This window comes from Leucoraja erinacea, chromosome 7, assembly GCF_028641065.1.
Source record: "Leucoraja erinacea ecotype New England chromosome 7, Leri_hhj_1, whole genome shotgun sequence".
NCBI classification, from domain to species: domain Eukaryota; kingdom Metazoa; phylum Chordata; class Chondrichthyes; order Rajiformes; family Rajidae; genus Leucoraja; species Leucoraja erinaceus.
The window spans coordinates 30829350-30845955 of record NC_073383.1 but is presented as its reverse complement, the minus strand read 5'-3'; the positions used below and the strand labels follow the sequence as shown (position 1 = coordinate 30845955).

Here is a 16606-nt window from a genome sequence, read left to right as displayed (position 1 = left end):
AGTGGGCCAAAGAATGGCAGATGGAATTTTATTCGGACAATTGTGCGGTGTTGCAATTTGGTAAGTTAAACCAGGACTAGATGCACACAGTAGAGTCATGGAGAGTGTTGGAGAATAAAGAGATCTAGGGGAAGAGGTACATAGTTCCCTGAAAGTGGGAGATAGGTAAACAGGGTGGTAAAGGTAGTGTTTGACACGTTTGCCTTTACTGGATAGTGCATAGTCAACAGGAGTGGACATCAAGTTACAACTGTACAAGTCGTAGGTGAGACCACATTTGGCGCATTTTGTGCAGTTCTGGAAGCTGGTAAAAACATGAGGGGCAAAGATAAGGCAGATGGTCACAGTTTCTCTACTGGGGTAGAGGACACAAAGACTAGAAGTTGAGGTGAGAACAAGAAGATTTAAAAGCGACCTGAACTTTTTTCACACAGAGAGTAATGGGTATATAGATTGAGCTGCCAGAGGAAGCTATAGAAGTGGGTACAATTGCAATATTTAAAAGGCATTTAGTCAGGTACATGGATAGAGTCGTAAATTCATACAGCACGGAAACAGGCCCTTTGGACCAACTCGGCCATGTCGACCAAGTTCCTGATCTAAGCTAGTCCCATTTGTCAGCATTTGGAAATGAGAGTAGCTCAGGTAGGTACCGTGGTCAGCATGGTCAAGTTGGGCCGAAGGGCCTGCCTCCCTGCTGTATAACCCCATGACTAATTGCCAAAGGATAAGTGTTATGCATGTTTTCTACATTGATATTAATCCGAATTTTATGTTTGCATTCTGAGTTAATCTTGAAAGTTTACTTAAGGGCAATTTGATGAAAAATTGAATAAAAATGCAGGTTCCAAATGAGTGATTCCATTTTATTAAAATTATTTGTATTGGTTATACCATTTTGTATGATTTATGCCAAATCACACAGAAGGAACCTGGTTCACTCCCTGATCTGAACTCGGCAGGGTCTCGACCCAAAACGTCAACCATTCCTTCTCTCCAGAGATGCTGCCTGTCCCACTGTGTTACTCCAGCTTTTTGTGTCTATCTTCAGCAGTACAACACTTGGGATACTGCAGTTGCCAATTGCGCTTCTTAGTTATGGAGGGACTAAAATAAAACATCAATATGGGTTCTGGCTCCCTCTTGCTTACCAGTTGCTTCCTGCTGGATATTATGTCTGGACCATCAAGTGAGAACATGATCAGTAGGTAGCAGATATTTCCTTCATAAAACTGCCTCGCCCGCTGAGTTTCTCCAGCTTTTTGTCTACCTTCGATTTTTCCAGCATCTGCAGTTGTTTTTTAACATTCGCTTGAGTAGTTTACACCCCACCGGCATGAACATTGACCTCCAATTTCAGGTAGTCCTTGCTTTCTCTCTCCTTCCCCTCCCCTTCCCAGCTCTCCCACAGCCTACTGTCTCCGGTTCTTCCTTTCTTCTCCCCCCCCACCCCACATCAGTCTGAAGAAGGGTCTCGATCCGAAACGTCACCCAATCCGCTCCATAGATGCTGCCTCACCCGCTGAGTTCTCCAGCTTTTTGTCTACCTTCGATTTTTCCAACATCTGCAGTTCTTTCTTAAACATGCCCTTCATAAATGAATTCTATGTAAATGTCTCGAACTACACCCATGTAGAATTGTCACTGTTGGAATCAATTAATTATTGAGCATGGAGGTAAGTCCTTCGGCCCAACTCGACCATGCTGACTACCTGAGCTACTCGCATTTTCCCTGTGTTTGGGCCTCTAAACCTATGTCCAACCTCAAGAATTAGAGTTCGTCTAATGGCGCAGCAGAAGTTACTGCCAGGGATCCAGGTTCGATCGTGACTACGGGTGTTCTCTGTGCAGAGTTTGTATGTTCTCCCTATGACCGCGTGGGCTTTCCCCGCGTGCTCTGGTTTCATCCTACATTCCAAAGACGTGCAGGTTTGTAGGTTAATTGGCCCTCAGTAAATTGCCCCCAGTATGTGGGATGCGAAACTTGGATAACATAGAACTAGTGCATGGGTAATTGTTGGTTAGCACAGACTCAGTGGGCCGAGGGTCTGTCTCCATGCTGTATATCTAAACAAAACTAAACTTCCTCAATGTTTTTTTTATTATTCTCAGCTGGTAATTGTGACCATTTTGTTCTGTTCAAGTGGGACTTATTTGTTACCCATGGCAGGAATTTGAAGCAACGGTAAAACTGGTTATAAACCTGACTTTGCTAATCAAACCGAGTTTTAAAAAATTATTATGATCATGTCAATACAGACATGAAGACAAATTTTATAAAACAAGGCAATGTGAAAATTGGAAGAAATTCAAATCTATTTTTGTAAGGGCTACATGCATTGTGTGAAGGCTACATCCACTGGGTATATTGTGCATAAATTACAATAAGGCTGATTTGTTGATAAGAAGCACTATGAATCTGTTTGCATATCAAATTTGGAAATGTTATGCAAATGCTAGGTATCCCATGAATTCCTCAGCAGTATATCATGGTCAAAGTCATATCGAGATAATCAATTTGACTAGCAATTCCTCCTTGGTGTTATAGGCTGAGCTCTTGGCTTCCCTTCCCCTCTTTGCTATTCCATGAATGGAAAGAAAGGTTTATTATTTTTAAGCAGACCATATACTTCACCTCAACAAGCAAACATCCAATCCAAATTTTTTTTTAAATTAACACTGGCCTAAAAGAACTGAATGGAATATTTAAACGGAAACAAAAAAACACTGGAAAACCACAAGCACACGTGCACAACATCCAATGAATCAATCTGCAAGATAATTACAATCTGTGCAATTGACAAAGTTTTACATCATGTCAGCGTCTTATAAATCAGATTCAGAATATACATAGCCAAATGTTAGAAGTATATAACCTATTTCGATATTTCTGTGACGGGGACAATGCATGGCGTGTACAAGTCTTGTAATTAACAATCAAATGAAACCAATTTGTAAAGGAGAAAAAATGGCTCCCCGTAATGGAAAATGTATATTATATTGGTGTTAATAATGATAAATGATGCATTTAACCTAGTGCACAATGCCTCAAAGGTACAAATGCATCTTCTCACAATAGGATATCAAATATTTTTGTTCTGAATAGAAAACTCCACAGCAACTTTTCAAAAGTAAAAGTACATTTTAAACATCGAATGTCTTTTACACATATTGCCTTTCAAAAATTTAGTACTGTATCTTGCAGAAGATTAATGACTATCATGCTATGATAAAATTAGTCATAAAATGTAATAAGTACATTTACCTCCAGTAACTAAAATGACAAATCATTAATAATGACTTCATTAACTTCCACATCAGAATGGCCATACATGCTGCAACAAGACTACTCAGCAGTGGTTTAAGCCAGTAATCCGCATAGTCAATTTCTTTACATTCTGCTCTCTTTATAACATACCCTCCCTGTGGTAGAGCAAAATCGAATTGCCTCTCACATTTGCAGACAGCTCTGAGAAGGTGATAATAGACCTGCTCCCTGCTGTCATGAGACAGGAAATGGGAAAATGGCATATGGGGCCAGAAGAGAATAAAAAAGAAAGGAACAGAACAACAACAGAAAGAACACACTGTAACAAAGGTGAATTGTACCCCAAACTGCGGTTCAATCATCTCCCTGGAAATGTTAAACATTTCCAATTATCTAGCTTGCAGGTACAATAAAGTAGCAGAAATGATTGGAAATGGTCACTTAACATTCAAAATTTACAATTATTTCTGGAAGGCATTATAACCTGGATATTCATTATATACGCAGCAAGTTATTATCATGCTATGTCAGTCTTTATTATTTGCAAGGCACTACATTAGTTTAACAATCAACACACTCGTGTTTTGATGGTATAGGGACTCAAATCTCCATAGTATATTGTCAAAGTTAAAAACTATCTTTACATGTTAGAATGAGTTCAGTAAAATGGGCATAAGAATGTGCAGTCCTTTTTAACGTACAGTCAATTTGAGAAATGTATATATATTTTTTTTTTCGGGCTCCAGAGCCATTCTTTCTGATTGTGGCATATCACTGCAAGTCAACATTGTTTCAAAACAAAAAAGGAAAATTAATACACCCTCATTTAATGGTTCTTCTTTATGGTTAGCTTCATAATTAACACAGGCAACAAATCATTTCATAATTCAATTTTCTTTATAAAGTCTTTAAAAAATAAAGCTAAATTCTTCATTTGTACCCCAAGGAGGTGTATTTATCGAGGGTTCAAAGTTCTCCTTCATGCCTCTAATGATTGGTTTACTCTTTATTTAGTGATGCTCTTTCTAAATCAAACGGTCTAAGGCAGCTTTGGATAGAAATCAAGAAATGTAAGTGCATCTCAATAATTAAGATAAACTTCAAGGAAAATTATCGGTTAATAAGGCTCAGCTCACATTAATCTCTTATACTTAACATTCTTAACAACATAAACGAAGGTTGGGCATTAGAGCATTTTCAGTATTTTAAATAAAATAATATATAGTATGCATAGACTGTCAGATAAACAGCAAATTTGTGAAGAATCTGATCATACCTTCCCCTTTACGCTCTGAATAGGATCCACTACTACGGCAACAGCTCTCTCTGACAGGGCTTCAAAGCTCTGCTGCGTGTTGATGTCAACTCCTGAAAGCCAGCATCCAAAGCCAGGGTGACTATGGTACCAGCCAACAACCATTTCAGGCCTAAAACAGAGCAAATGGTTAAGTGTTTTTATTTAGAAAATAAAAGGCCAAATACTGCTATGAGCAAAGAAGGCAAAAAATAAATTAAGCTCAACAAAAAGGACAACACGCACATGATAACATGATAAAGTATGAAAAATGGGAACTCATTCAACATACATTTATGATGGTGTGGAAGTGAAAAAAGTGTGTCATACAAGCGCTATCATTAAAAAAGATGTGCATTAGCAGTGGTAGATCATGCTTTCAATTTTTCACCCTGTTACCACACCTTCCCCGAGCCAGTTTTTACCCTTTCAGCACTTGAGAGTAAATATCCACCCTTCAAATATCAATTAAAGCAGCAGTGGGACCAGGAACTCAGTCAAGAAGCAATTTACACTATTCTGCAGTGCTGCTGAGCCTTTTGTTAACATTAATTTTTAAGCTTTTTCACAGTGAAGGTATTTGAACAAGCATATGACAACTGTTGATAGGTATAAAATGAAACTACAAAAAGATGCTAAATAAAACATCAACTTTAGAGTTATAAACACAAATATTTATACACTGACTACAAATATATTTAATTCAATTGCACATATGAAAATTTAATTTAAAAAATTATATTTTAAGCACGGATTTCTGGTGATCATATTGATCATCCTACCTGCCTGTCTGCTTTAACATGTCCAGCATTTTGGCTTGAAACACAGGATCAACAGCTTCAACACTAACACCCTAAGTAAAGAAAAATAAAAAGGCAAAGTCTTTACCAGCAGGTAAAATAATATATCTTTCAATTAAACTTGGGACAAAATCATCAACAGATAATTGGTCATTTAATTCAGATAAAGGAGATAAAAGTATTGCTCACCGTGCCTGACTGAGGCATAGCAAAAACATCAATAACACGGACAGTATAGTCATCGACAAATTCACCGAGCATGAGACCCATCACTTCCATTGGAACGCCAGCTCGTCCATGTTTCAACATCTGCACACCCCCAAAAGACATCAAGAATATTACATCTCAGTATTTTCCAACTCGGTAAGATAGCACGATGTTTTAGAAGGTGTTAAACACTACCACATAACACTAAATTGACGACTTAAGTTGTTTCCTCACTACCTTTGCATGTCTCAATTAAGCATAATTTAAGGACACCAGGCACTGTTTCGAATGCAAACAGAAAGCTAAGCAATTGAAATACAAATGAGCTGTAATATTTAATTAAATGACCAAGATAGAGAAATCTTATTACATTTTGAATTGCATTATTAATTGTGATCAAAGAGCCAGCATATTTAAACTTACCTTTAGCAGAGCGAGGGAAGAGATGTAGACTTGTTCTGCTGTGTCCACAGCTGGGGCATCAGTCGGTGGGCCCTAGAAATACAAAAACACACGTTTTTAGCCATCAAATAGTTTTATGAAGACAGACTCGTTGGTTCATTTCTTTATGTGCTTTATATATCACCACAGCTGAAATAATTTGTTTCAAATAAGCAAAGAAAGTGATTTTCAAATGTAAAACCAAATTTGACATTATGTCACATTTTGAACTTAAAATTTATAATTATAATTCAATTAGTAGTCTAAAAATGTACAATATTTAAGAGCCTCACTCAAGCACCAGTTCGTAAAAATCGTATTTTATTGATTGTAAGTTGCTTGATTACATATTAGGAAATTAAACCAAACAAAACACAAAAGCAATCAATAGAAAAAAAGTGATCATTCTCTCAATTGGATGGACAAATAATAGACATAAGTTGTGGTTTTGTACAACAATGAATGGCACGTAAATAAGTTATCAGTAGGTATTTGATTCCCTCAATAACCACCTGGTTGAATGCTCAGAAAGAATGCCACATTAGAAAGATGCCCTGTCACATCTGTCCAAAGTCAGATTTGCCAATACCTGTGGTTAAAACAATGGTGTAAATGATCCCACTGATCTAACATGAATAATCCTTACTGCAGCTAACAACAGTTTCCTTCTTCTGCAGTTACAAACTAAAAGATATCTAAATGAGGGATGTGGGAGCACTTACAAGAACAGCCCGAGCTACAGCTGTGAAAATGCACCAACATCCCTGAGGTGTAACAGCTGTGAACAAAATATACCTCAAGATGTCTTACAGGCCACTTAAACAATAAAGCTCTTCAAATATTTAATGCTCATTTATCACAAATACCAGAGTACAAATTTATGTACTTTCAGTTTTACTTTAAACAAAAGAAACTTCGTTAAATTGTCAGGATGATTTTCATACCGGATCCAGAATTTAATGCAATATGCAGCTATCACTGATTCATACAGGCAGCACTACTCAGCACCTTAATGACACAATTTAATAGTACTCACAAAACCTGAACCTTATCTGATTGAACCTTAAATACCAACTAACTGGCAAGAAAGTTCTCTTTGGCCATCTAGTTTGAAAATGAAGCAAATCAGATCTAAAAATAAACCAAATCAGATCACCATGAAGTAAATATCAAATATCTACCTGTGTAATTCGGTTTAACCATTTAGTGACTCACAAGTGTTAAGAATTGGAAATTGCAATCTTATGTATTACTAGACATATCTGATCTCTCTCTTTGTTAAGCATGCCAACATAATCAAAAATATCATCAGCAAATTAAAGCAAACCATTCAATGTCTACATGTTATCCCCCAGAAGACATCAACGACATCAGCAGCCAAATGGTGTGTACCAAATTCTTATTGTTAGATTTTATATTTTAGAGATACAGCACGGAAACAGGCCCTACGGCCCACCGAGTCCACGTCAACCAGCACGAACAGTACCCTATACATTAGGGACAATTTTATCAAAGACAATTAACCCACAAACCTGCACGTGTTTGGATTGTGGGAGGAAACCAGAGTACCTGGAGAAAACCCTCGGGATCACAGGGAGAACGTACAAACTCCGTAGAGACAGCACCTGGAGTCACGATCGAACCCAGGTCTCTGGCTCTGTAAGGCATCAACTCTACCGCTGTGCCACTGTGTCACCTCATCATATACCTTATTCACGTAATCAAAGTAAGTTTTAATAAAAGGGGAAAATAGTTGGCTCATTATGTTTGTGCCAGCTCTTTTCCTGATCAATCTAAAACCCAGAACATTTGATCCCACTCTCTTCCCATGGCACTGGATCTTCACATTTCAAATCTGCATCCACTTTTCCCTGGAAGCTTCAATCATTTTCTGTAGCATAATATTCCATATTTTTACGAATCCCCTGCTTAAGAAATTTATAAATAAGCTTCTTACTAGTAACAAGTTTGAATTTGATGCCACCTTTGAATCACTGATACTTCAAATAGAGCAAGTGACCTTTTTGATAACTAACATTCTAAAACATTTCAAAAGATTGTGAAAATATCCATTACAACTCCTGGCTTTTTCTTGTCCACACATCTTTCATCCAACTATAATGTCTGGGAAGCATGGTAGCGTAGCAGTAGAACTATTGCCTTACAGCACCAGAGCCCTGGGTTTAATCCCGACTACGGGTGCTGTCTGTGCGGAGTTTGTATGTTCTCCCCGTGACCGCGTGAGTTTTCTCTGAGATCTTCGGTTTCCTCCTACACTCCAAAGATTTGTAGGTTAATTGGCTTGGTATAAAAATGTAAAATTGTCCCTAGAGTATGTTAATGTGCGAGGATCGCTGGTCAGTGCGGACTCGGTGGGCCGAAGGGCCTCTTTGCGCATAACATCTCTAAATTAAACTAAGCACTTTTCCAAGCAATTCTAGATATTTAGTTCATTGACTGCACAACAGACCACTTCATGCACTTTGAGATATTCTTGCTGTATACCCATAGCACTGCAAAAATGAAAAATAATTCTGGGAAAAAGACCATGTAACATTAGGACTTTATTCCTTGGTGCGCAGGAAGATAGAGGGAATATTTTATAGACAGGTGTACAAGATCATGAGGAGAATATAGGGCAAATGCAGTCTTTTACCCAGAGTAGGGGAATCAAAAAACAGAGGACATAGGTTAAAAGTGGGAGGGGAAAGATTTAATAGGAAGCTGAGGGGCAACTTTTACCACACAGAGTAATGGTGGGTATATGGAACAAGCTGCCAGAGGAGGTAGTTGAGGAAGGTACTATAACAACACTTAAAAGGCATTTGGACTGGTACATGGATTGGAAAGGAGGGATATAGGCCAAACGAGTGCACGAGGGCTAGCGTAGATGGGGCAGTTTGGTGGACATGGGCAAGTTGGGCCGAATGGTCTGATTCTCTGCAGTATGACTCTATAACTTTAATATTAATGTTCCACATCTTCCTTCCTGGCTTCCTTCTATCTGAGGTGACTTCCCAAAATTCCTTAAATGCATCTGAGCCTTCCAGAAGACTAAACCTAACGGAGGACTCCAGTGTGCAATTATGCTGGGTTGTGAGAGGACCCTTTCTCCATAACTAATGCAGTCGGGAAAGGGAACGTTAAACCGTGACACACTTTGCGAATGGCCAATGGTTAAAAATAATTCTGATGATTTGAAAACACCTTCTAATTGGAAATCAGATTCAGTCTCCGAACAGATGCTGTTACTGTTTCCAGCACCTCCTGTTCCACAAAACAGGCAAAACCTATTTTTCTCAAACTACAATAGTTTTAATTTTAGTGTCATGCATCCAGGTTTCTACGATGATCAACTTCACAGTGAATCACGCACCTCAATTCTCACCATGCCTTTAAATGGTTATTATCTTCTTGAACTTACATTTTATTTTTCCTTCATCTGATATACATTTTCTTTCCCACGAATAAATGATAAATATTTTATTTTGTGATGTTTTTTTACTTTTGTGATTGCCATTTTTTTTAACTGGATAAATAGGTAGGGTCTGTGAACTTTAAAGGCAACTTGGAAACTGACGAAATTTCAGCTTTAACTCTCTCATTTGCGTTTCAAACCAGGAACAATTACTTTCACCATCAATTCCTAAACCCCACAGCACTTGAGATTTCATTTTTCTTAAATTTCCTTTCCTGTTTTTCTCATATTTACTGGTTGCATCATGGAGTGGTAGGTAGACAAAAATGCTGGAGAAACTCAGCGGGTGAGGCAGCATCTATGGAGTGAAGGAATAGGTGACGATTCGGGTCGAGACCCTTCTTCAAACTGATGTGGGGGTGGGGGGGCGGGAAGAAGAAAGGAAGAGGCAGAGACAGTGGGCTGTGGGAGAGATGGGAAGCAGAGGGGAAGGTACTATAACAAAGAAAGGACTACCTGAAATTGGAGAAGTCAATGTTCAAACCGCTGGGGTGTAAAGTACCCAAGCAAAATATGAGGTGCTGTTCCTCGAATTTGCGGTGGGACTCACTCTGGCCATGGAGGAGGCCCAGGACAGAAAGGTCGAATACAGAATGGTGCTGAGATCGGTTTCTGTTAATGCGAACTGTGTGGAGGTGTTGGGCGAAACGATCGCCAAGCCTGCGCTTGGTCTCACCGATGTAGAGCAGTTGACACCTAGAGCAGCGGATGCAATAGATGAGGTTGGAGGAGGTGCAGGTGAACCTCTGCCTCACCTGGAAAGACTGCTTGGGTCCTTGGATGGAGTCGAGGGGGGAGGTAAAGCAACAAGTGTAGCATTTCCTGTGGTTGCAAGGGAAAGTACCAGGGGAGGGGTTGGTTTGGGTGGGAAGGGACGAATTGATCAGGGAGTTGTGGATGGAGCGGTCCCTGCAAAAAGCCGAAAAGGGAGAAGATGGGAAGATGTGGCCAGTGGTGGGATCCCGTTGGAGGTGGCGAAAATGTCGGAGGATTATCTGTTGTATATAGCGGCTGGTAGGGTGGAAGGTGAGGGTAAGGGGGACTCTGTCCTTGTTACGAGTGCGGGGATGGGGAGTGAGAGCCGAGCTACGGGATATAGAAGAGACCCTGGTGAGAGCCTCATCTATAGTCGAAGAGGGGAACCCCCGTTCCCTAAAGAATGAGGACATCTCCGATGCCCTGGTTTGGAACACCTCATCTTGAGTGCCGATGCGGCATAGACGGAGGAATTGGGAGTGGGGGGTAGGGTCGCAGGGTGGGAAGAAGTGTAGTCCAGATAGCCATGGGAGTCAGTGGGTTTGTAGTAGATATTGGTCAGTAGTTGATTACCTGCGATGGAGATGGTGAGGTCAAGAAACGGTAGGGAGATATCGGAAATGGTCCAGGTGAATTTGAGTGCCGGATGGAAGTTAGTGGTGAAATGGATGAAGTCAGTGAGTTCTGCATGGGTGCAGGAGGTAGCACCATGCAGTTGTCAATGTTGCAGGAGATAGCACCAATGCAGTCGCCAATGTAGCAGAGAGTGATGGACATTGCCTGGTACATTACAGGTACTGATCCGCTCCCATCATTGAGGGGATCATCCCCCTTCCTATAGTGGGGGATGACAGACAGCCCTGCTTGCCACTGCAGACGTCCAGACCAGACCGTCCCACATAGTAAACAAGCTTTTTATCGGTGGCATCAAAGCCATCCACCCAGCAACTGGTGCTGTCCTGGACTGGATGTGTACCCTTGACCTACAACTTTAGGCTGTGCCCGCCATAAGCAAGAAGAAGAAGAAGCTGCCTCAAATAGGCAGCCAGCATCATCAAAGACCCACACCATCCTAGCCATGTACTCGTCTTACTAAAACCATGTGGAAGAAAATAATGGAGTCTGAAAATGTGCCGACAAGTTCAAGAACAGCTTCTTCCCAGTAATCATCAGGTTCCTGAACACAATAAAACGCTAACTAACCCTGTGTGCCTGGGCCCTGGACTTTCTCACCGCCAGGCCCCAGGTCATCAAGATGGGAGGGAATACATCGAAGTCCCTCACCCTGCGCACAGGATCCCCCCAGCGTTGCGTCCTCAGCCCTTCTGTACTCCCTGTACACACATTACTGTGTGGCTAGGTTCAGCTCCAACTCGATAATCAAGTTTGCTGATGACACTACGGTGGTGGGCCTGATCTCAGACAACGATGAGAAGGCCTACCGGGAGGAGGTGGCTGATCTGGCACTCTGGTGTCAGGACAACAGCCTCCTCATGAACATCAAAAAAACTAAGGAGCTGATCGTGGACTTTAGGAGGGCACATCATCCGAGGACGTACACACCATTGAGGATAAATGGGGATACTGTGGATAGGGTGAGCTGTTTTAAATACCTGGGAGTCCACATCTCTGAGGATATGACATGGACATCACATGCTGCAACACTCGTGAGTAAGGCAAGGCAGCGCCTTTACCACCTCAGGCAATTGAGGAAATTCAGAGTGTCTCCGAGGATCCTCCAGTGCTTCTACTCAGCGGCTGTGGAAAGCATCTTGTCCGGAAATATCACAATCTGGTTTGGGAATTGCTCTGCCCAGGACAAGAAGGCTCTGCAGAGAGTAGTGCGTTCGGCCAAACGCACTATGGGAACTTTACTCGCCCCTCTGCAGGAACTATACATCAGGAGGTGCAACTCCAGAGCCAATAAGATCATGGGAGACCCACCCCTGCAACGGACTGTTCCAGCTGCTACGGTCAGGCAAACGCGTCGGTTGCCATGCTGTGAGAACGGAGAGGTTGAGAAGGAGTTTCTTCCCAGAGGCCATTAGGACTGTAAACTATATCACCAGGGACTAACTTTACTGTACCACTCTACTGTATTTTTTTTTAATTGCTGTTTTTTTTCCTCTTTTTCCTTCCGCCCACAATATTTAATATGTAAAAGAATATGTGATTCTGTTCCATTCTGTTTGCAGTTGTTTGTTTGTTTGTTTGTTTTTTGCACAAAGTCGGCGAGCATTGCCACTTTTCATTTCACTGCACATTTCGTATGTGTATGTGACGAATAAACTTGACTTGACTTGACTTGAATTATGGATTGTATTTAGTTGCACGAGGGACTTTGTTTTTTTTCGCATTAGGGTTATTAATATATTAGATTTTTTTGTTTATTATATGTTATCTATGAGTATTGTGTTTACAGGCAAGACACATTGCTACACCTAAGAATTTCAATGTTCCATCGTTGGTACATCTGACAATTCAATATTCTTGACTCTCATGTTAACTGATATTCTTTGCCTTTCTGACATTGCAAGTAGTCTAGTTCATGCATCATTATTGGATGAAGGAAATGGTACCATAAGAATTCTGCTTTGTCGGCTTCTATCTTTCCTCTGTCATTAAGAAGAAAAAGTCCCAAGAAATCAGCAAGAAGGTAGAGGTCTGAAAACCATGATTACCCGGTTCAGGAATAGATTCTTTCCAACAACTATCAGGCTCTTGAACACTGCACCATGCTAACCTCAACTATGAACCATCTTTGGTTGCACTAATGACTTTAGGGTTCTTTAGTTTTGGACTGGCATTGTGGTTATTAATTTATTAGATTTTAGTTTATTATACATTATCTGTGTGCATCGTGTTTACAGACCTGTTATGTTGCTGCAAGTATATTTTATTATTCCATTTTTGGTACATCTGACTTTTGATATCAATAAAGAGCATCTTTATTAAGGAATACAACAATTCACTATAATTTCATAGCAACAAGGATTGGATAATAAAATGTGTTAACAATTGGCCTTTTCATCTTTGAGATCAAGATTTTCAAACAAGCAGTGGCAGAATAAATTAAATTCTTTGCCAAGTCTAAGAACTACTATTTAATGAATCCGAGCATTTAATCACAAGTTTGTCCAAATATGAACCACCTTGCTTTTAGCAATCACAAACGAAAGGTTACATATAAATAGAAATGATCACCAAATACATTGATAAATGCTCATCTTAAAGGGCCTGTCCCACTGCAGGGAGCTAATTCGTGACTTTAGAAGAGTTTGCCCTCAACTCATACTCGCAGCATGGTCGACACGAGGTCCTAGGAGGTCTTTGAAACTCTCCTTCATGCTCGAGAGTAGTCCCTGCGTACTCGAGGCCTCAGTTAAATATACACAATTCTAGAAGTGCCGGCGCTGCCTGGCAGCTGCGGCTCGCCTGCAGTCCATCTGTTTTTTCTTTTTTTTGTTGTTTTCTTTTGTCTGTTTTAGTTAAAGTTAGTTAAATTTAGTTTATTAGGTTGTGTATGTGTGGGGGGGTGGGAGAAACAGGGTTTTAGTCTCTTCCTTCGGGGGGAGGCGACTTTTTCTTGTCGTGTCCCCCGTCTCCGTCTGCGCTGAGGCCTAATGGCGGAGCTGGCGGCCTCGGGCCCGACTCGGAGCTGTGGCGGCATTCTGACTCGGAGCTGTGGCGGCGTTCCGGCGGCGGCCTGACTCGGAGCTCTGATGGCATTACAGCGGCGGCCCGACTCGGAGCTGTGGCGGCGTTCCGGCGGTGACCCGACTTCGGAGGTTCGGCCGCAGGCCCAGTGGACGATATCGTCAGGAGCTCGCAGGTCACAGGTTGGTGACCTGTTTTTCCGGAGCTCCTGCAACAACAGCTTCGTCCGCTGGACTGGAGGGCAGCAGCTTCGGCAGCTTCGACCACCCCGGGCCGCGGAGTTTGAACCGGCCCGTTCTCGGGGCACGGTTGAGCCGCGGGACTTACTTACCATCACCCGGTGGGGTCACAACATCGGAGGCCTCAGCGCAGAGGGAGAACAAGGAGGGAAGAGACAAAGACTTTAAGACTTTTTGCCTTCCATCACAGTGAGGAGGTGCCTGTTGAAATCACTGTGGTGGATGTTAAATTTGTGTTTATTGTGTGTTTTTGTTATTTTTATTATATGTATGACTGCAAGGCAACAAAATTTCGTTCAGACTGAGAGGTCTGAATGACAATAAAGGATACTTTGATATTTTGATACTTTTGAGTTAGTTCGCGGCGTTTTTGTCAGCAAGTAAAAAAAGGCTGCCGTAGAAAAAAAAGCAATATTTTTTTTACTCGTAGATTTAGTCGAGGTAGGTCGTAGTAGGTCGTAATGCTATCGTAGGTAATTGAAGGCAATTGAAGGTAATGCAAAAGGGAGAATTGATCATGATTTTACTTTACTAGACACCGAGAACAATACAAATTTAAAACAGAATTTGAACAGCAACACCTAATCATCACTTCAGAAATTGATATTACAATAATAATAATGTATGTAAGAAAGGGTGTTCAAAAAAGAAATATTCAAATTTATATTTTGGTTTAAAAAAATGCCAGGTTGTTAAATTTTTAGATGCTCCAAGTTCAACACATTCATCCCAGTTCGACAAAATGCCATTTAAATGATTCAGGCAGAAGGCACAACTACCGTGCCAATTCTAAGAACTGGTATAGGTCACAGAACTGGGCCTTGCAGAATACCAGAAGTGTTCCTTTATGCTCTATTTAAATACAGTTCTTGTTCTTGTTCAATGCATCATCTTGACACATGAAAATTATTTCTAACAGAAACAAAATTGACAGTTTTAAGATTTTTTTTAAACTTGAACGGTTATCGCAATGAATGGCAAGTATGAACTTTCTAGGCAGTGTTCAGCAACAACAGTCTATTAGAAATGACAAAAATTAAGGTAAAGGCAGATGTCAAGTAATTGGAAGAAAGGATGGAGGATAGAAACGGAAATGATTTTCACAAAGAAGACAGAAGTGTGGTGAAATAGTGTGGGTAGAATCCTTTATTAGATTTAAAAGGTACACAGATGCACGTAGCTTTTAAATGTAGTTTGTGATTCTGCCCTGGTGGACGACAGATGGAAGTGGAAGTGGAATTATGCTGGGTCACTTTTGTAACTGTTGCAGACACAAGCACGCCTTAACTGTTACAACAGAGCATGAACAGTTAAAACCTTCATTGAAGTAGAACATAAACTCAAATTGACTTGATTTCCTAAGGAAGAAACATTCTTGATTAAGAAGGACACAAGTGCTGGAGGGTCAGGCAACATCTCTGGAGAATACGGATTGTGATGTTTCGAATCGGGAATCTTGTTCAGATTCACGGGATGGTGGCTTTGCAAGAGGCAGGGTGGGAGGAGGTGTAGTCCAGGAAAGTGTGGGAGTCAAAGGGGAAGTAAACTGCACCTGGACTACACCTCCTCTCACCCTGCCTCTTCCAAAGATCTACTGTACACCCATAGTTATCTGGCCTATACCTCCTCCATCCAACCTCTTGCAAAATCACAATTCACTTTTGTGCCACTTACCCACATGAGGATTGGTGACAAATACATGGGCAAGGGTGAAAGCTGAATCTCTTGTCCCCCTTCAATTAGATGTTGAATTTGGACTATGGACAAACTGTCGACAACACAACCACTGGAAGGTATTACTGAAGCTGAATGGTGAAATAAAGTTGTGGAAGGTTACCGAGACCTTTCAATTATCTGAACAAAGGGGGATGCAGTTGAGAAAGATTACGGTAAAGGACTAATCATGACATCTCCAAAGGTTTGGAAAATAAGCTATTAATGACATTCCCTGGCTATGATTTGATGAACAAAAATGCAACTGAGTTAGAGCTACCTATTGGAAGAGAGATGTTGGATGTGAATGATGTATCACAAACAAGTCACAAGTACTACAGAAGAATCATGCACTTTATGCCTTTTTTGTAAACCAGCATCTGCAGTTACTTGCGTCAACATTTTGGATTTTTGAGATTGCAAATAGGATACTTGTGGACACAGCCCCTAAGAATGTTATTAGCTGAAAGCTGTTATCAATAATCTAATTAAACGGACAGCTAAATCAGCGCACAATTTAATACTGATAATCAGATTCTCCTTTGAAATTATGTCCAGTGTGCATGAAAATGTAAATAAAGTTCAGTGCATTTAGGCAATGGGAATTAGTCTGATCACCTGCAGGCATATACAAGATATTTTGTGTCACAGTTTCATAGATTAAAAACCTGTTTAAATATCCAGTGCTTAGATTTGTTTTAGCAATTCAACATAAAAGAAGTTCAGGCATCTATTTACCCCCTGCCACCTCAG

At 40.7% G+C, this 16606-nt stretch overlaps 1 protein-coding gene across 2 annotated transcripts in view; it reads right to left on the bottom strand.

The window, feature by feature from the left end:
* psmd14 (proteasome 26S subunit, non-ATPase 14) overlaps positions 1-16606 on the bottom strand; it is an 82107-nt gene that overhangs the window by 36798 nt on the left and 28703 nt on the right. For both annotated transcript variants that reach the window (XM_055638140.1, XM_055638139.1), the window contains exons 3-6: positions 5993-6064; positions 5552-5671; positions 5345-5415; positions 4545-4695 (exon numbers count right to left, since the gene is read on the bottom strand). In XM_055638140.1, coding sequence (XP_055494115.1) covers positions 4545-4695; positions 5345-5415; positions 5552-5671; positions 5993-6064 — 414 coding nt within the window. The remainder of the gene's footprint in view (positions 1-4544; positions 4696-5344; positions 5416-5551; positions 5672-5992; positions 6065-16606) is intronic.